General features: G+C 38.9%; 1 protein-coding gene across 2 annotated transcripts in view; it reads right to left on the bottom strand.

Moving 5' to 3' along the window:
• Positions 1-408: 408 nt before the first annotated feature.
• Positions 409-20435, bottom strand: part of si:rp71-79p20.2 (zinc finger protein 704) — a 33914-nt gene continuing 13887 nt past the window's right edge. The window contains exons 3-9 of one of the 2 annotated variants that reach the window (XM_042004001.1): positions 12914-13014; positions 10517-10755; positions 7544-7644; positions 5603-5876; positions 4396-4536; positions 2892-3019; positions 409-2378 (exon numbers count right to left, since the gene is read on the bottom strand). In XM_042004001.1, coding sequence (XP_041859935.1) covers positions 2267-2378; positions 2892-3019; positions 4396-4536; positions 5603-5876; positions 7544-7644; positions 10517-10755; positions 12914-13014 — 1096 coding nt within the window. In that variant the 3' untranslated portion in view covers positions 409-2266. The remainder of the gene's footprint in view (positions 2379-2891; positions 3020-4395; positions 4537-5602; positions 5877-7543; positions 7645-10516; positions 10756-12913; positions 13015-20435) is intronic. The other variant, XM_042004002.1, reaches the window with a different exon arrangement.

Here is a 20435-nt window from a genome sequence, read left to right as displayed (position 1 = left end):
TGAGTCAACTTTGACGAGGTTAATAACATCTACACATCACTAGAAAGGGAAATGCAGTTAAAACTGCTCTGGGGATCTTTGAATGACTACTTTGATGATAACTTACTAATTATATTTTATCATTAATATTAGTTATGAGATAATTTAGTAGTCCATCTATGTCATTACGCCAATAATAGGTGCCTTTCACTTTGGATATATACAATTTCAGATTGGTAATCTTTAAGGAGGGGACAGTATCTTTTTTTAATATTATCAAATTACTTTTTTCCTTCCTCCATTTTTAATATCTCTTTCAATAATAAACAAAGAAAAAGTAATAAAATTTGTTCAAAATTAAATATTTCCTTAAAAAGGCCAGTATTGTTTTAAAACTATTTTGAAAGATTATCACAAAATTTAAGTATCTAACTATAATCTACCACCAATAATTTTAATTTAGTTTTTTTTTTTTTTTCTTACAGCTTGGAAGCCTTGGCTTCCTTACTTACAATAACAGGCCTTTTCTATAAGGTAAGACTCCATTTTAGTAAAAACATTTTAAATCCAAGCAAATCTTACTCCCATAAGAATCCATGTGCAGCGAACCACCACCATCCGAACTTTGCACTGATTCAATTTTATTCTCTGTACTTGTCTTCAAATGCTGCAACAGAGTGTAAGATCATTTTTAAGGACTAAAGGGAATTCATGCTTTGCGCAGCCACATTGGCCACAAGGGCAGCTTAACATCAATTTGTCCACCTTGTCAGTCGGTAAGATTCCACTGGACAGCGCGCAGCATAAATAATCGTAACCACACAGACTCGCCGTGTAGACCACGCATGCACCTGTATCAGCCTCCATGCAGAAAGAAGATGAGCAATGAAGGAAAAACACTGATCTTTGTTTTGAGGAGAGACTCTGTAAGTGAATCGGCTCAATTTACACCTCTACAATGTACTAAAGCCTGATAACACACCCATTATGGGAGGTGTCCAAATGGTTTACATACATGGTCATGGAAAGCATGAATTCCCCCAAATTAATGTGAGCTTGGGGCATCGTTTTTACAGATAACGCTAAGTTAGTTAACGTAATCATTCCGAACTAAAGGATCATGTTCTCCATTTTAAACGGTAAGAGGTGAATCAAAATGCCTGACTTATCATCAGGTATTGATTGTAAGGTTACAATCTTAATGTTATTTTCCCACATCCGCTATAAATTTCAGTCAAACTGTTAAGTTAAAATTTCAAAGGGCATTTATCATTCACACATCGTTATGGTAAACAATCTCTTTAAGAGCATCAGCTGTCAAAACGGAACAACAGAGCCTTTCTGCATGAACTTTCAAGGTTGTCGATGACAACCTTGAAAGAAACTATTAAATGCTGTCATTGTTCTGATTGCACAATGCAGCTGTTAGTTGCTTCAGCAACTCACTGCTGAAAATAAACTATATTAGAAATAGATATCCTCTCTCTCAAGCATACTGGGGTTACAGTCATACTCTAAAGGACAACTTATTTCTTCAAGGTGCATATTTCTAGTGAAAAAAAGTAGAGAATAAGAGAGGGAAATATATTTCAAATATTGTGTACATATCTTGAAGTAAAACTCTGTACCACCTGGTGTGAGGGGTTTTGTGCAGCTTTGAAAATCTTAAAGAAGTATAGCAGGCTGTTATGGATTGGCTTAATAAACGAGCTGTTTGATATTGTACAATATGTTTTCAAAAATGCAGTTGATATCCAATAAGACTGCAGAGGACAGTGATGTTAAACTGCTGGGTGTAAGTGAGCAGGTTTTTATGCATTGGTAGGTTTGAAGTCCCTTAAACAGTGATGATAAGAAGCAGATATGCTACAAAGCACATCTGGTGTTAACCCTTGAACCTTCAAAAAGAGTTGCAACCCACCTCATAAACAGTAGCTTACAATGAACAACAGAGTATATCAAAAAGCTTATCAAGTGAAAAAAGAAAAAGGAATCTAATCTGAAGGTTCAAAATCTAAGTTAATTTTTTCTGTATTTTACTGTGAATGAAAATGTATCAGTCTTAGAAAAAGTCTCCAGACCTGCATAATGTGTCTTGTTTTTAATCTTTTCATTGTGTTTGGAAACATAAATGAGATATAGATGAACCCCTCTGCTTGCCTGGAGGAAAAAGCACTGAGAACTTTGTCATAAGGAAATCTGCCCTCATCTCCTCAGAGGAAGAGTCCCCGTTGCTGTCGCTCAGAGTAGGAAGGAGCTCGCTCACAGACCGGGGAAGGGGACTGGATTAGTCGGTGAATCTCTGACAGGCTTTTTTCCAGCGACAGGCTGTGCACCACATGTCTCTCTTCTCCATGCCGTACACCTTTCGGCACTTCTTAGCCTCCCCACGGGGTTTCCTTGGTAACAGCAGATGTGACAATGTAAGGGCATGCACACAGACAACCATACGCCCACATGAGGAAAAAAACACATGTGTTTGTACAATACATTCAAAAGGGGACAATATGTGTTCGTGAGCATGCAGGGGGATAGATCAGGCGCACAAACTCAAGCAGTTCCTTAAACAGGGCAGTACATTTGTGATTCAGTACAAGAAAGCCATCTTTAAAATGTTTTACAATATCTGATCTTGTAAGATTCATCAGCCTGCTTGCACTACTTTAACTTGAGGACTAATGTAGTCTGATTGCTTCCATATATAAGAACACCAGTCCACCACTAAGGGAGAGCGGATGTCAGCAAATTTGAAAAAGACAAATGCAGAAACAAAGAAACACATTTTGGTATACGCAGCTTAAAGTGTGTTGGAATATGGTTATAGTATAAATGTTTCTTTAGTATTTGATCTCTGGAGATAGTCTGAGCTAAAATCCTAACACATTTATAGAGACTCAGCACACACAGCATACCTGGTTCCTGGTGTAGATTTAGGTGCTGGCGCTATTAAAGTGTGGTTCTTGTTAACAGTGGTGTGCGGGTTGGCTGCAGGCTGCCGCTTTTCACCAATGCTCACAGTGCGAACATGAGTCACAGGCCCCTGTAAAATGGAAAACATTACTGTGTCAATAATATAGTGACAGGGTGAAGCCTCACTGTGTCTGGTCCACTCTGGAACACAGCTGAACAGAGAGAAACAATCAATTACTACACAGTTCACTGCTCACACAGACTGGATTCTGTGAAAATTATGCAGTTATAAAGAAAAAGAAACTATATATATATATTATACTATAAATCTGTTTAAAGAATACATAGCTCAAATATGCAAAATCGTTGAGCAATATAATGCATAATGAAATACTGATAATACAAATATAATTTTTTGTTATAATAAATTATCTCTTAGCTCATATATGTTCAGCATTGTTTATATAAAGAGCACTAAAGAGATGAGCATCTGTGTAGACTTTTCTTGCATATTTTTAATGTAAATGCAGTGTAACTTTTTATTTAATCTGCTTCAATAATTATATATAAAAAAAACAAACAAAAAAAACAACAAAGTCTACTTTTATGTCGGTAGAGAAGCTCAAAACTTTAACCTACAAAACCACATCCCATTACTGAATGCCACCATATCACCATTTGAAACTATAAGCTGTATGTTAAGAAGTTAGCCAACAAAAGTCATCATAATTACACAAATCACATCCAACTCTGTGCTGCTGCAGTTCACATGTTTAGCACATGTACACCCTATGCTTGGGACTAAATGAATTTTTGGAACTGATAACTAACGTATGTTATTTTTGCCTGCATTAAACATGCAACAAAATCCACTTCACACCACTTAAACAAGTATTATTGGAGTGCACCCATAAAGCGTAAGCATGTAGCCATGCTGTGGATGCATAGTAGCTCTATTATTGATTTTAAAGTTTTTTTTTTTGGTATGCAAATAATAGTTCTGGATCGGAGAATGTTTGATGTACTTTTAAGATGCATGTGCATCCTACATGTTTGAGGCCTATATTCAATGTTGACAGTTTCACAATACTGAGACCTATTTACCGATTCAAGCCAAGGCTGGTCTATAGTGAGGATTATCAGTATTAACTATTTTTTTCTTTAGGTTCCACATTGTCATAACCAATTGTGATAAAATATAAAATGTTGCATTTCTATGACATTATAAACCCAACATGTCACACAGCACAAATAGTTCAACATCAGAAACAGGTTTCTAATGCTGCACATGCAGACAAATATTGACACTTTTTTTAATTCTAAGTTATTGATTTTTTTTTTATATAATCTCTGATAAAGAAAGGTAAACTGTTTTAAATGACTGTGGTTCAACTGGAGCAGGAAGACGGGAAAAACAGCAGCAAAAAGCTTAAATGGCTACAAGTGAAAGCAGCAGGAAAAGAGACAAGATAGAGATAAAACGGCGTGAGACAAAGCCTCACTCACCGGGATGCCTTTAAAAATGACAGGAGGGGACTGCCACGACACACTGATGTCATTCCCAGTCCCAGTTCCAGGCCCAATCCCATTACCACTGCCTATCCCAGCCAGCTCAGGACCCACTGGGATACTCACTGGAGCCGTGGCCTGGAACATGGACAACCACCCCACACAGCCAGGAGAGGACACAACAGAAACAAGGAGCAATGGGAAATGTGCAGAGACAAACAGACAAGAGGAGAATACAGTAGAAATGGATCGAACAGTTAGTACAGACAATTTCTCCAGTTTTAAACCTGAAATGTGTATTTTAATCAATGGTTCATTGGTTCAATGCATCTATTATAAATCTATCACAATTTGTTTTGTGTTGTGTGAATAACAATGACAATGACACGTTTACAAAACAGACAGGCTATTGCAGAACATGGTATGGAACCACTTCTGTGACTAGGTAACAGCAGAAAGAAGTTTTAAAGTACTAATTATCAGACTGCAAAACAGACTGAAAATCATCATGAACAGTAAGCTCCCAGCATAAGCATAAAGTACATCTATTTATGTGCATTTTGTGTTGTCATGGCAACTGAAAGTTAAGCAATACCGCAAACCAAAGAACTGAATTCAATATTGAATATTTTAAATATTTATACAATCAACAAATGTGTTCTTCCAACTTTGTCCATATAATTTACCACCAAACACACATATGAGAACTTTGCACAAACTAGTGCAGCAAGAACGAGAAGAATAAGAAGAGGAAGAATGACGAAGAAGAAAGGAGGAGACATGAAAACCCACAGACCACAATACAGTTCAAATAAGGTGTTGCATGTTGAAGCAGAATTAAATCTCATAACTAAATCTTTTGTGACTTCACGTGTTTTTTTTAACAATAAAAACAGATTCAGCTTCCGTTTTTCATGCAAATGTAACATTTTGCAAGAAAGTTTTTTTTTTCTTCTTTTTTGTGATGTACTCCTACACGAGTGTAGGAGAAAAGAAACTCATCCTAACCGTTTTTATTTATTTTTGGCAATGATCTCAAAAACAACCTCTGCATATTCCATTTGATAAGAAAGTGAACTCTGCATTAGTCAGACCCTAACTGCTTAGTGTTTTGTCTTTTGTCCAATGGCACTGCAGCTGCTTCTAGTTTTTGAATTTAAAACTGTGCATGCACATGCCTTGTCTTACTCTGTGTGTGAATTACCTGGTAGGCATGATCAGTGCGAATGTGGCAGAGTGTGGAGGGAGCTGACTGACTGAGCAGTGAAGGGGCGTGGCTCTGCGGGCAACTCATGCTGAAGCGCTCGGACTGTGGGCCATCACCGAGCACAGGAGGGAAGATGGGTGGAGGGCCAGATGTGGTGGGAGAGGTAGGTGTGAGGCTGGACAAGCCCTCTGTTAGGCTGTCCATGTTGACTTCAATCTCTGAGTAGTAAAAGTCCTCCTCTCCATCACTGTAGTCTGAGTCACTGTTTCGCCTGCAAGGATGAAGCAGTAACAACTTAAAACACAAACTTAAATTATTTTGACTTCTATGATAAACTGCATATATGCAATTAACAGTATTAGCAGGTAATGAAAAAAACAATATACTGCAGTTTAAAATACAGACTTCAGTTTGCCAAAGCATTATAATGTTAAGCACAGTATGCATTTTCCAACAGCAGGAGGCAGTAAAGGAACATGTTCTGTGGGGGTCCTCCATTACCAAGCCTGGAGATTGATTAACAAAAACTCTGCATCTGGCCCTTAACTATGACACCAAACTAACCCTAAAATGCTTTATTTTTTATGTAAAAGATTAATCAAACGGTAGCATGTTTAGAAAGTATCAAATAAAATCTAAACTCTGTCTATTAAGGAAAATGTACTTGTACTGCCTTAGGCGCAAAAGAAAATCAAAAAAGAATAATGTGACTTTTCTAGCTCTGTGGACAAAGTATATGACTTTGCACACTAAGTCATTAAGAAGTATGTATAAGTGTTACTATGAGATTTCCCTGAACTTTCTTTAACAGACATTATACATAATTTCCCTTATTTTGCAGGTCAAAAGAAACAAACAAAACAAACATAAAAATAACATACTAATAAAATGAACACCACCATTCCAGCCACCATTATAACATCTATTTATGACCGCCTTTGGATGTGTCTTTAAAAAAAAAAAAAAATCTCATTGATATTATATTATTTTCTTCACTCAGATCCACGAAGTGAGATAACTCGGCCACATTGCAGAAAATATTCTAGATCTAAGCTCTGTTTGGCTTACTGAAGAAGTCCCATTCTTCTTTAAAAAGGGGCCATGTATTCCAATGAATCCGAACCCCAGTACCATGGATAAAACAGATCCAGAATGGTCTCATCATTTCATAAAAAAGTCTATAACTACACAGAGGGCTGTCTTTTATTTCTAGACTTTTTGGTGTAACAGTCCTTCAATCCATCATGTTTGTTGTACAGCTTTAACCACTACAGTGCATAAAGAGGATTTATATTAGGAGATTATTTCTGTTTTGGGGCATGTAGGTAAGCTTATATGTAGATTTTAAAACAGCAATATTAGACAGGGCAAGATTAACTGTAATATGGTCACAAAAATTAAGAGAAAAAATGCAACTCAGCAATCTTATGCTTAATGCACTGGGAACAAATTTTGTCAATCAACAACATATTTATCAGGAGATAATTCATAGGTGAACCCTTACGCACATGAATGTTGATAGATTGCAAGCATGATACAAAAAGCTTAGTTAGATGTAAAAAGCTGACAGTTGGATGGCATTTCAACTGAGGTGTCACTTTTCTAGTCTAGTACCAATTACAACCCTAAAGAAGCAGAGAAAAATAATTGATAAGCCCCAAGTCCTACAAAACATCAGATGGATCTGAAAAATGATGTCACAATGAAGATAGTCAGCGTGGCTCAACACTGCCTAATGGCGGGGCACAAGTGTGTGGGTGTGTGTTGGAATTTAGTCAGGGAGGGGAAAAAAACTGCAGTGATATAACATAACATTTATTGGTGCACAATTATGTCCGTAGCATTTGGTCAAGAATGGCCAGGGTTTCCTGAGGAGCAGACGGAGACAAAATATAAACAAGTCACTGGCTCAGCTTTCTTGCGGTGTTAATAACTCACCCCAGGTGGACGGTGCGGATATGTCGCTGGATCCCTGAGGAAGTGCTGAGCACCTTTTCACAGTTCTTCCACAAGCACTTAAACATCACCTTCATGGAGTTCTGAAACAAAACAAACACTGACCATGAAAACAAATTAGGTGAAATCTGGACTTTCCTACAAACAAAAGTATATAAACAAGTATATGAAGCTATGCTAAAACATTAACATAAGCAAATAGTTTACTAAGTGTTACTTAGTCTGCACATTATTTACTCATCAGCAGTGAAAATCAGTTGTTAACCCTGACAGAAACAAAAGTTAATATAAAAACAAGTTATAAGACAGGCCTTTTTGTGGGATTGCGCAAAACTCCACAAGTCAAACACTCCTGATGAAGGAGTTGTTGGTTCAACAAGACAATAAAAAACCAAAAAAAACAAAGAGTGGCAAAGCGAGTACAATGAAACCAGTGTGGCAGATAAACAAACATGAACTATTCTGGTCTCTCTTTGCTATTTGCACATACTGTGGGTTGGGGTGTGAAATTTATTGCACTGAAATAAGTCTGTTAAAAGGGTAAAACCTGAGGGTTCCTATACTGTTCAACATGATTCAAGGCCTCCTCACAAATACGAGAGACCTTGAATCGTGTCCAATCCTGCTAAAATCTGATTTAACATAAAATACAGGATTATCTTGCCTGACTCATAAGCAAGCTGTGAGGAGATGGATAGATAAAGTACATGTGGTTTTATTTCATATCATTTTTCACATGTCAGGTTCTGGCAGCTGTCGCTTGAGCATGCAGGGACCTGCATCGCAACTAATGAAAGACAGTGGGCGTGTGCTTTCATTATCCTCCAACAGCCCCTGGTAAAAAAGAAAAGGGCATGAAAAAGGGAGGGAGGGAGTAGGAGAGACTGAGGACAGCAGTGCAGCATGTTTTCATCTGTGGTACACTAACTTTCCAGTAGTACTCATCTGAAAGATTTCTCATTGACTGTCCTTTTCTCTCCTCAGATTTACCAGCACGGTTGCTATTAATCTTCTCGAGTGGTGCTGGCTAAATGCATGTACCCGAACATGCTGTTTAAAACAACAATAAAAAGTAAATGGCAAAGCTACACTTTAATCCCACTAACAATCACAAATCACATAATTCCCTGAGAGTTTTTCTTGCATCTCAACACAATTACAGTAAGACGGCTGATTGCCATGTTTAATAATCCTCTTAACTCGCAGCCTGTACAAAATCAGCCTACAATCCAATGGATAGCTGCACATAGATGTTTTAAACCTCAGTAGCTAAGCCCCTGTTTTTCCTGACATATTGATCTTTTTGCACACAAAATATAACATCAAAGTCACAAAACACTTTATATTCCTGCTTCACTTTCTGCAGTTTATCTGTTTTCCTTAAGTGTACTTGGGACTTTTGATTAGTCTCTGAAAAACTGAGACAATGAGATGGGACTCCAGCTGCAGCAATAAGAAACAAGAGTCTGTTATTCCTCCATTCATACACAGATATGGCTTCATCACATTTTGATGAGCGGTCTGTGTTCTGCTTTGATGGAGTACATGGCTTCGGTAAGACCAGGGCCACAAGTTGTTTCTTGTTTGTTTTGATGTAGATGATGCTTGCTGCTATGGTGTGGTCTGTGATGATGGACGATGTTTACCAGATGTGAGATTTTTTTCCCCCATGTCAAAATATTGACTATGTTTTCATAAGCGAATTTACCAGAATGTTTTTTTTTTTTTTTTTTTTTGCTGTTTGACAGGAACCACATGAATGAACCAATCAGATGTTACTATTGCTGGTGATTTTGAAAGTAGGTGTTTTATCTAAATTCTACCAGCATCGTAACATCTCCACATGTGGCAGTAATATTCAGGGCACTCAGCTACACAGAACTTTCACTTCCACATTTTGGTCTATCCAATCACATTTTTGAGCATTTCCTTCCACTTAATCTGAGTTTATGAAAAAAATAAATAAATAAATAAATAAATGAGTTTTCATTCAAATATTTAGACTTTGTGTGTGCTAGAGAGACTAGGTTTTATAATTTTGTTATATACTCTCATATTATACAGTTGTAACTAAAATGTGTTTTTACATTTCAGCCCACCTTCACCCAAATTGTTTGTATTTGTTCCTCCTTGTGCATCCTACTAGAATTATGTCTGCTTAGTGTCTGTCCGTCCATCTGTATAGGTGGCTGTAGCTCAGGAGGAAGAGCAGTCGTCTACCAGCCAGATAGCCGTGGATCCCCGGCTTCTCTGACTACATGCGGAATTGTCTTTGGGCATGACACTGAACCCCACGTTGCCTCACAATGTGCCTATCAGGGTATGAATGTGTGTGCTAGTAGAAAGTGCTTTGAGAGGTCAAGATGTGACTAGAAAAGCGCTGTGTGAGTACAATCCATTTACCATAGATAGGTAGAACATCTTTATATAACTTTTACTGCTGCCTTACCCCAGGGAGTATACGGCTGTCAGAAATATTGAGATCTGTTTGGTCTCCTACTGGTGCCTTAAGCATCAATTTTCCTTTCCTTTCCTACACACTAGGACTGCCTTTGTGTTTTGTTTCCCTTTAAGCCATACCCCATCCCTTCCCCCATCTGACTGCTCTCCTTCATCCTCCCTTGAGCTTCCCACCTCTTCCCCTGAAAGTTTTCAAAAGGGTAGGGAAAGCTTCTTGACATTGAAACACTATAGACTGAAAATGAGAGGAAGTAAAGTGAAAAAGCGAGCTTAATCCATCATTCACAGCAGACAGTGACTGGCTTTATGTCAAAGGCTGTTAAACTGCATAATGCCTAATTTTTCCGGCGTTGTTGCATCACGTCCCTCTACTACTAGAGAATATTCAGAAAACTCCAGACTTGGATTCAATTTATAATCTTCATATCAATAAGTATAACAGTATAAAAAGCAGTTTGCTCAGACTGCAGGAGTTTTTACAGGATTCATTTTTACCTTTCGCTTCCGGGGTATGGGGTCCTCGAACATGAAGTGTGTGGTCTCTGTGACATCCTCACTGATATCATCACCCGGGGATGAGAGCAGAAAGTTCTTGTTGGTATCGTTGGAAAGTGGTGGGGACGGTGTGGAGGGCACCGACTGGTCACTGGCATCCCAGCTCCAGTTGCCACTGGTTGAACTGCTGTAGCTGGCAGACAGAACCTCTTTCCAAGTCTTGGTGGCTGGCTCCGGGACTGCAGTTTAAAGAATGCACATAGTTTCATTTGGATGCTTGACATTTGAGAGGAGACAAAAGTGAATAAAAGTAAAGAGCAAACTGTGAACATGAGTTTAAGTATGAATCATTTTAACAGGCCCAGAATAAAAATATTATTGGAATCACAAAGTTAGGACAGTCCTGACCCAAATCCTGATTGTTCAACTGAAAGAAAAAAAAAAGTAAAATATTGCCAAAGCCATACTCCATCACAGCCTGTTTGATGTGTAAATTGTAATATCTTACAGTGAATAAATGTCCTAACATTTTTTCATGAGGTTAGGTCAAAGTCCCCCCAAACATTTTTAATGTCCTTATATTTATATTGGATCCAAAGCCTATTTACACACTTTTGCCCTTTGACCTGTCCAATAATATTTAAACCTCACTTTAACCCTAAACATAATAATCATACTGGTTGAATTTTCACCTAAAACTAGAGAAATCATTCATGGAGTCATTTTTAAGCTACAATTAGAAGTACAGCATTAAAACATGGGCAGAAGATAACAGGAGATTTGCCTGAATTCTCCAACTCCATTTCCTGGCATTGATTAAATAGCACAAGTGTGGAGAAGGTAGTGACATCTGTTAGCAAAAACAGAACTGCAACTAACTAAACACCCCTGATTTTATCCTTCTCTTTTCAACCATAAAAAAAACTATAGTGGCAGTGAAAAACGCAAAAGATAAGATAAAGATAAAAAGATAAAAGATATTAAGATAATTAACCCACAAACACGTTCTAAACACAGTTGTGTATATATTTGTTGCATTTCTGCCAATAAACTGATTTTATTTAAAAAAAAAAAAAAAAAAAAAAAAAAAACTGGGGGTTCTTTCCAACTGGTGGGTTAACCTCTTTGGGAAGATTTTTATGAGTCGGGTTCAGCCATCTATCATCAGCTGAAGTAAGCAGATTCCTTATCTGTCTGATTTCTTTTTTTTTTTTTTTTTACTGTGTTGTATTATCAGTGTGTAGTCATTTTATTTAAGGTCAAAGTGAGAGTTGTTTATCTGCTAGCCTTCTCTTTTCTGTTTGATGCATATGTCTATGCTGACCACAGTTCCTCTGTCACTGGGTGCCACCACACTAGGGTCCACAGCTACATGAAACAGAGGAGGAAAAAAGACAAGGTAAAAGACTTCTGATGTAAAGTAAAATGAGGGAACCCAGATAATATGAGCGTTTGAATGTTAGCACATGGCTAATCACGTGTCAATAAATGCTAACATCTGATAAATTTTTATCCTACTTGCAAGGTCTGAAAAGTTGACCTCACCCTGCAAGTGAATATAAGTGATTTATTAGGATTATTATTATTTTTTTATTTTATGTATAAAACCCTAACAACGTGTTTTTCAGATGAAGAACTTTTAATAGGCAAGTTCATAGACATTTTGATAAAGCTCCATCAAACTGAGATATCAACCAGCATCTGAAATATTTTTTGCTATGCAAGCATTTTATAAAGCCTAGCTCCTCACCCACAGCATCCTCTGATCAAATCTAATGACAGATTAACTCTTCAATAAAAGCTTTCAGTGCTTGAATTACTTTTGCTTTGTCCCAGTTAATATAGCAATGTCAAACAATCTGCCCCTGGGATATGACTTCTTATAAGATGCCTTTATATGAGGGGAAAAAAATCTAACAGCTTTGCTGTTGAGATGAAAAAAAAAAAGAAAAAAAAAAAAAACAGCTCACAGGACTTTGGCCGTCTGGTGGGGTTGGCATGGTAATGGCAACCACGGCAATACTGGACACAGCAAAAGGAGCTGTGGTGATAGAGTCAAGGCTTAACAGTAGGCAATAAGTGTTGGGCTTGGGAAACATGTACGCATTAGAAGATAAGGGAACGGTGCTAATAACAATGCAAGACTCTCAGTGGATCCACTGGATTACACAGGTAAACATATCAACGACTCAGCAGTTCAGAGTCAAGGTAAACTAACATTAAGTAATTTGTGATGAGTACTATCCGGAGCTGAACAGGGCTGAGAGTGCGTAAGCGATGGCATGATTTAAAGAAACTGTCCTTGATTTATTTAATTGAAAGAATGAGTCAGTATTTGATGGAGCAGCTCCCACGGAAGGGAGCTTTTGAAAGGAGCCGAGGAGGCAGTACTGTTACCTGTTGGTGCAGAAGAAGGATAGAGCACCAAAGGGGAAGTAGACAGTGAGGTAAGGACGGTGGCAGCCATCACCTCCTTATCAGCATGGCCTGAAGGCTTCCTGAAAATCACACAAATACGGATTGCCAGCGTTAGGAAAAATGTTTGAACAAATCAATTTTCAGCCATACTTTGTCACACATCTGTATTTTACTGTGCATCAGTTATGAAAATTTTCAGAAAGAAAATCTTGCCCAAAGTGAAAACTGTAAAACTATGCATAACCATGATGACATGTGGAATGGAGAAACAGAAACATAATACATGTAACCAGAGCAGAGGGAGAAACAACTCTGCAAACCGAGTCGCCATAAACCTGCTCTTAGCGCCTGTGAGTGTATGAGGATGTAATAGAAGGCCCTAGAGTGAAAGTGCTTTGTGATGTTCTGTTGCAGTTTAGTAAACTTTGCTGAGAGAGCAGGAGAGAGACATCTTCTGCTCCCTTCCTGTTAGTATGCCCCATGCGGAGCAGTCCACCCTCATCTTAAATCATATTTATACTGCTTATTTGAACTGATGGTGCATGCATATTCACAGTGCATGTTCACAAATAAATGCACATACTAGTACACACAGCGACCCCAAACAGTGTGCTTTTGGCATCCAGTAATAAAAATATTATAGAATAGTCTTTGGAGTCATCATGCAAATACAAACAAACTTATCTGCTTCACACACTCTAATGCTCTCAATCGTTTTTACTTGGCAATCTTCACCTCTGCTCTTGATGTCCTTGAAAGTGAAATGTGGGGAAAATTATTTAAGGCAGGGCCAAGAAGTTGCCCACACATTTGTGCACATCTGCACATGCATAAATGGATTTAAATTTTCTTTTTAAGTCATGAAAAAAGCAAGCTGCAAAACTTAATAGGATGATGTGGGTACCTATCAGCCATATGTATATATATATATATATATATATTTAAAAATCGAAATGTATAAAGATCACAGTTATAGGCAAAGAAAAATGGAGCCTGGAGCTTTAAGAGGTCCTTGTCCCACCCCCAGACTTCTCCACTACACAACCAGAGTAAACTGGTTTGAGGCATTCTCTCAGCCAAGCCCTAAGCCCTGGCAGAGATCCACAGTGAGCACTCAATGCGCACACACACATACACACACTAAACTTAAAAAACTTCATTCTGGAGTCCACAAACACATACAGAAGTATGCTTTAAATCAGCAAGCATACATGTACCTGAAACCTAATACGTACACAAATGGTATGTTTTTAAAACATTTTTATAGATGCAGTCAAACTTTAAAAAAAAAAAGTTTAAAAAGTGGCTGAGCTCCCACACTGATGAGAATGTGGTGGATGAATAGCAAACAGATCACAAAGGAATGTACCAGATATGGAAGAATCATTCAGAAACAGACACTGCACTCCACAGCAATCCTTGTAAATAAGCACGCTGGTTTTATTCTCCAAGATCCTAAAACATGGGCTAAGTGCTTGTCTCTGTCTGTTTATAAGCTTTGAAGGCAATGCAGGCACAACAGTTGTGCATAATTATAAAATACCAACATGGAGACAATCAGGGTATGCAAAGAATAATATCCACACACCAGCAAAAATACTCAAGAGGGAGGCGACCACAGACATACACATGAACACACACACAGTCTGGACAAGTGATAAAGAGATAACAAGATTAGTCGTGTCCTGTTTTAGTCATTAGCCTTGTTTCCAGCACTAAGGAAGGCCAAGCAGGGATGCACTTATGATTTATGAACCTCTGTCTGTTCCTTAATAACATTTCTGTTCTGCTTGTTTTTATTTTATTGCAACATAGGCAACAAGTTATCAGCTTAACCGCAGAGGTAAAGAAACTATGCTGTCAGTTTTATTAAATGAACATCCCTGTTACTGCTCTTTTCGTGTGACTTTTTTTTTTTGTGAATGTTATTTATCAGACAGACTGAGGGGAAAATCTGGAAGGATAACTGGGCCATTAGTTGAAGGCAGAGATAATTCAATTCCAACCCATGTACTTGAATGCAAACACACTGATACCAACACACGCCAGGCCCCTTTAATACCAACCCCTCCAACCCAGCCTGATTTCCTGACATTGAGCTTTTTCCTTCCTCTGCTTCCCAGAACAACCGTGATGCTACACACATTCAGCACAATTTTACAACATCTGCAGCTTTTTTCTGTGTGTGCGCGCGCTCATGTGATGAGCAAAACAACACATGGGGATGTTTTAGGCATTTTTTCACAAAGGGAAAATTGCTGATTGACTTTTACTCATACTGACCGCATTGAAGCTAATCTACTGGTGCTGTTGGATTGACTTTGATATCAATGTTTACACCAGATGGTTGCCACATTCTGCCATCATAAAAACAACTCAGACAGATAACAGTTCCACCATTACCATTCATTGATTGCTCTAATCACCAGCAACACTGCCTGCAGATAGACTAGACGACATCTTTCTGTCTGTGAAATAGCTATGGAGGTTTTTTTTTTCTTGGTGGAAGTGAAAGACATGCAAAAGATTCAAAACAACACTGATCAGTAATCTGTTTTTCTTTCTTTTTTTTCCCCCAAAATCTGGGACTTTATTTTGCAGGCACGGGGCATGCCTTTACTTAGTGCCTGGAAAGAGGTAAATGGAGAGCAGCGATTGCTGTCAACAAAGGCGGTCTGTGTGTGGTACTTGTATGTATGTGTCAGAAGGTAGTGGGGTGGGGTTTTTGCTTTTTGGCAACCCAAATCTGGATGTTTACAAGAGCAATGCAGTATATCCACAGTACATGCACTGTATGCAGTAAATTTATTAATGGTACTCTGAATATGTCAGTCACATTAACATGTGAATACACATGCATAGTATGTGCTAAATATGGTATTTTATGAGGTGTAAGGATACCATGCATTCTTAAGGCTGTTAAATTTACAAGCACCATCACTGACAAATGCATTTAATGAGGCAGTTACTATGCCTACTATGGAGGTCTTAAGCCCATTTTACTGTATCTGCATGTGTGCAGCATTGGGGACATTTAAGAACATGCACAAACAAAGCCATACACTCAGTCTCTCACACCCACACACTCAACAGACACCCTCTTACCTTCCTTCCTCCCTCAATTTGCATTGGCTTTGGCTGGGCCAAGAACACACCTCTCTGGCAGCAGCACAGCACATGGGCCAGCTAAAGTAAACAAGCCAGGCCCAGGCACATACAGAGACTACCGCTTTTAGCCGAGCCAAGAAGCAAGCAGCAACAACAAGCTCAGGGTGCTGAAAGTGGGGCAGTTATGTGTGTCCAAATATGTGTGCATCTGTTTGTTTGCAATGAACAGGTAAGGTTTGTAGATGACCATCATTTCATCTAAGCAGCAAAAAGTTATTATGAGTCAAGTCACAGAGAGAGGGATGATTTTCAAGGCTGACTTTTTTTTAGACAGTTTGATACAATTATAAGAAAACTGGCAACATGGTCGTTTACTAAAACGAGCTCTGTGTGGACACTTCGACATCGATACTGCAAATTATGTTATTATTACACTCAGTTACTGTTTGGCACCGTCACTCATTATCCAGTACGATAGTGTGCTTTTTGCTGCTGTTGGGAAGGTGACAAGGCCTTCCCTCTATATTTAACACACCACCTCTGCTCTAGTTACCAAGAAACCTCCAGGATCTGGTTAGTTTATAACACACACGAGCTCACTTAACATCCAGGCTGAATGCCACAAAACCTGCACGAAACTCGAAAACAACTTGAAAGTGACAGCCCACACAAACTTGACCTGTTCATCAGGAGTATCTTCAACAAGTTGTTTTTCTTCTTAATTTGTCTGCTATTATTTAAAACCTGTGTCCAAAAAAGCTTGGATGGGCTATGAAATGTGTTACAGTAAGGATTTGTAACAGGTTTAGAGAAATCTTTGTAGTTCAATGATTTTGTAACCAGTGGCAAAGTTAAGCGCTATTCATGCACCCTTTATGTACTTAAATAGGAATGCTGGTGTCAATGCATCCTTTACACTGGCGTCGTTATTAAAACAGTGGTGAATAACCCTGGTCCTAGAGGGTTGCAGTCTTGTAGGTTTTAGATGTTTTCCTGCTCCAACACATAAATGGACCTTAAGAGGGTAGTGCAGAGTTTAGAGATCACCTCAGAGTTTTGACGTTGGTTTCAGAAAAAAGCAAACATGACAATGTATGGGGAGATCATGATAATGTACAAAAGACGCAGAAGACAGAAAGCTTTGTCTGCATAGCCTCTAGAGGACTATCCTGGTGTGAATGCACCCTGAAGGCCCATTTACGCTCCCTTTACGTATGGAAGGAGGTATATCTGTTTCAAATGTCACTGTTGTCATACTCTCATGCATCATTTATGTCGGTATGGTAGGTAGGCAAAACGTCCACCAGAGGGCAGTGCAAAGTTCAGAGTTCACCTCGGAGTCTAGATATCACTTTCACTCAATAGCAAACATGGCTACAGTGGAGGAGCTCATGATAATGTACATTCTCAGATAGAGGCAGTGCAGTAGACAGCAGTGGCCTGTGCAGCTGCTAAATATATGGCAGCTTATTCTTCTTCTCTGTTCTTGTCACTGTTGGCACATCAGCTATACTGCTCAACACTGCCCCCATGGTTTCAGGTGGTACTACCTTGATAGCGGAGTTGGGCTACGTATCAGCAAGAGCCCTTGAAACAACCAAAATATGAATGTAAAGGACACAGAAGATGAATGGAAGGCTCTGTAACCGTCTTTAGCATCTGATGTTGAGTAAAAGAACTTGAGACAAGTCAAATTTTGAAAGTTGAGGGGGGTGGGGGGCAGTTGAGCATTTACAACTATCTTTCAACTCAAAAGGAATATTGTGAGAATTTTTCTCAGAAAAGCCATATTTTGGTGCAATGTTGTTTGAAACCATTAACAACATACAAGATATGCATCTTGTTTTCCAGGAAATAAAGCTGGATCACAAAGGCTACTTGGAAGAAGACAGTTTTAGAAGATCACTAGAAAAAGAGTCAAGCAGAGAGGATGGGCGTGTGCAGCACTAAGATTTTATTGTTTCTAGAACTAGTTCAGTTTAACAGGTCTAGTTTTCACTGGGGCTGGGCGCTGCCAACAAAAATCTCTCATCTTCCTCTTTGCTTGGTGGCAGTTGCTTTAAATAGCACTTATTTCTCCAGTATAATCATGTGATCAGTGTGAGTCCCAAAACATGCATCAGGCTGTAATTAAACATCTCTGTATGTACAGTATGCACTGGTGCTTGTTTCTTCATATCCAAAGCACAAACCGGCAAAGCAGCCGGTGTATTGCCTTGGTAGTTAAAGTTTAAGAACAGTCACGCAAACACATGCAAATAAAATCAATTAACAAACACCTCTCTGTTGGCATGCTGATACAATTTACATTGAGCACACACTCATGTTGTCATTATATCACTTTTTCTGTTTCCTGCTTTATCTTCAATAACACAAACAAATGCAAATAGACACAGAGGTAGAGGTAGACACACAAAGTAGAAATAAAGTTTCCGGTCCTGTTCTTCCTAAGAGATAGAGAGGCTGACATACATATTCTACCAACAAACAGTATGGTTAAAATATTTTTGTTATTTGTAAAATCAATATATTTTTTCTTTTAAGCCAGTTTAAAGCCCAGATCATCATGGCTGCCTGTGGCCTGTTTAAAAAGATGAGTCAACATATGTTATCATATGTCATAAACAAAAATGTAGATAAATGATTTTCCTAATTTAGTCTACACATGTAAAGAAATGGTAACAGGAATGTTATGATGTTGTCTAAGTGGATATCCTGTGTAACAGGAAAACATTGTGACAACCAAGGCCATTAGAGCTGACCAGGCTGGTGTTGATGGTTGTTTGCATAGTGTGCAGCCCCAAAGGGTGCCCCATCCACACTCACTATTAATAGTTCACTCACTGCTCTCAGCCCTGTAATCCCTCTGTCCCTAATCATCCTGCCGACTATTATGTAAGTTCTCCCCATCTTCCTGCCTTTCTGGGGTCAGATGGTAATGATTGACAGTAAATAGTCCACTCCTGACCCAACACGAGCGATCATGTCCACAGCTGTAATCCCTTGTCTTTATCCACTTTACCTCCTCCCAGGTTTCCTTTTTTACATTTCTTTTTCATCTTTCACAAATTTGAGTGTTTTACAAGAACACAATGACCACATAGATAAATAATCTAGACCCGTGGGTAGGAATCAAGAGGTGTCACCGTGCATGATTGCATGTACATGCTTCTTCAGAAATCACCCATCATTGTGCAGTCTATGCACATGTTGCCCATTATGCAAGTCCCCAGGCTCTTAACCCCACAGGGAGGGAGAGGCTTTTAGGCAGGAGCTGTGTCTCTTTAATGTGGGCTGTGACTGTAATATCTATTCAGTCCTAGTACAAAAGCCCTCTCTTTCTCTCTCTTGGTCCTAGAATGCAGTCTGTGGCCTAGCGGACAAGCACAAACAACAGCTTTGTTTGGGAAAAATAATAGGGGATACACATGGAGCAAAAAGACATGATTCCCTCGGTGGTATCTTATTCACTATGTCATAAGCTGCCTATTTACATGCACTTATTGTACGGTGACATCAGACCCACAGGTCAAACCTCAAGAACAAGGGTTATCTAATGGAGTGACTAGTAAAGATCACACTGTTGCCTGTAATGCTCATTCCTCTCTGACACAAACGCTGACACAGCAAAATCAGGTAAAAACTGGACTTAGATGACATACATCATAAAAATAATCAAGACCATGCAAGATAGCTCCACTGCCTGGCTAAAAAAAAGGCACCAAATAAATAATGTCACACAGCTTTGTTTATGGCACAGGCTTGTACAGTAGGCACCATGGTGATGCATCACTTCATCTGCCGCCCTTCTTAAAGCCCATTTATGCTTTGTGCAAAAGACGGATACGCAAATGGATGGACACTTCTGTACTTCTCGTATGTTTATGCGCATATTTGATCCGTTTTCGGGAGGCTTGTGGATCTGTCGCCTGACGCAGGAAGCAGTGCAATGCCACCGGAAACCACAGGGGCAATGTTGAGCAGTATAGCTAACATGCTACCAGCGAAAAGACCAAACCAGAGAAGAAGAAGAGGAACAGAAAGAAGAAGACGACGACAAAGAGGACAACAACCATAGAGATGGTAGGAGCTTTTGAAGAAAGGCTGTGTGAGCATGTCGGGTATGTTGGGCGGTTGCAGACAACTTTATAGCTGTGCATTACCGCAACCAACCGGTGTCTGAAACGGACATCAGAACGTGAAAATGAACTTAGCACTCCCCACTAGTGGATTATTTCACTTAACAACCAAAGCAATGTAAATATGACAATGCTTGAAACGGACGTACCTATTACGTACGTAAGGAAACATAAAAGGGCCTTTACCCTGGTGTGCCTATCACTGTGGAACAGAGTATATCTGCACTCAGCTGACCTTCCATTGCTCCAGAGTC

Source organism: Melanotaenia boesemani, chromosome 13 (genome assembly GCF_017639745.1).
Source record: "Melanotaenia boesemani isolate fMelBoe1 chromosome 13, fMelBoe1.pri, whole genome shotgun sequence".
Lineage (NCBI taxonomy): Eukaryota > Metazoa > Chordata > Actinopteri > Atheriniformes > Melanotaeniidae > Melanotaenia > Melanotaenia boesemani.
Note: the sequence above shows the minus strand (reverse complement) of the source record. Positions and strands in the feature narration are given on the sequence as shown.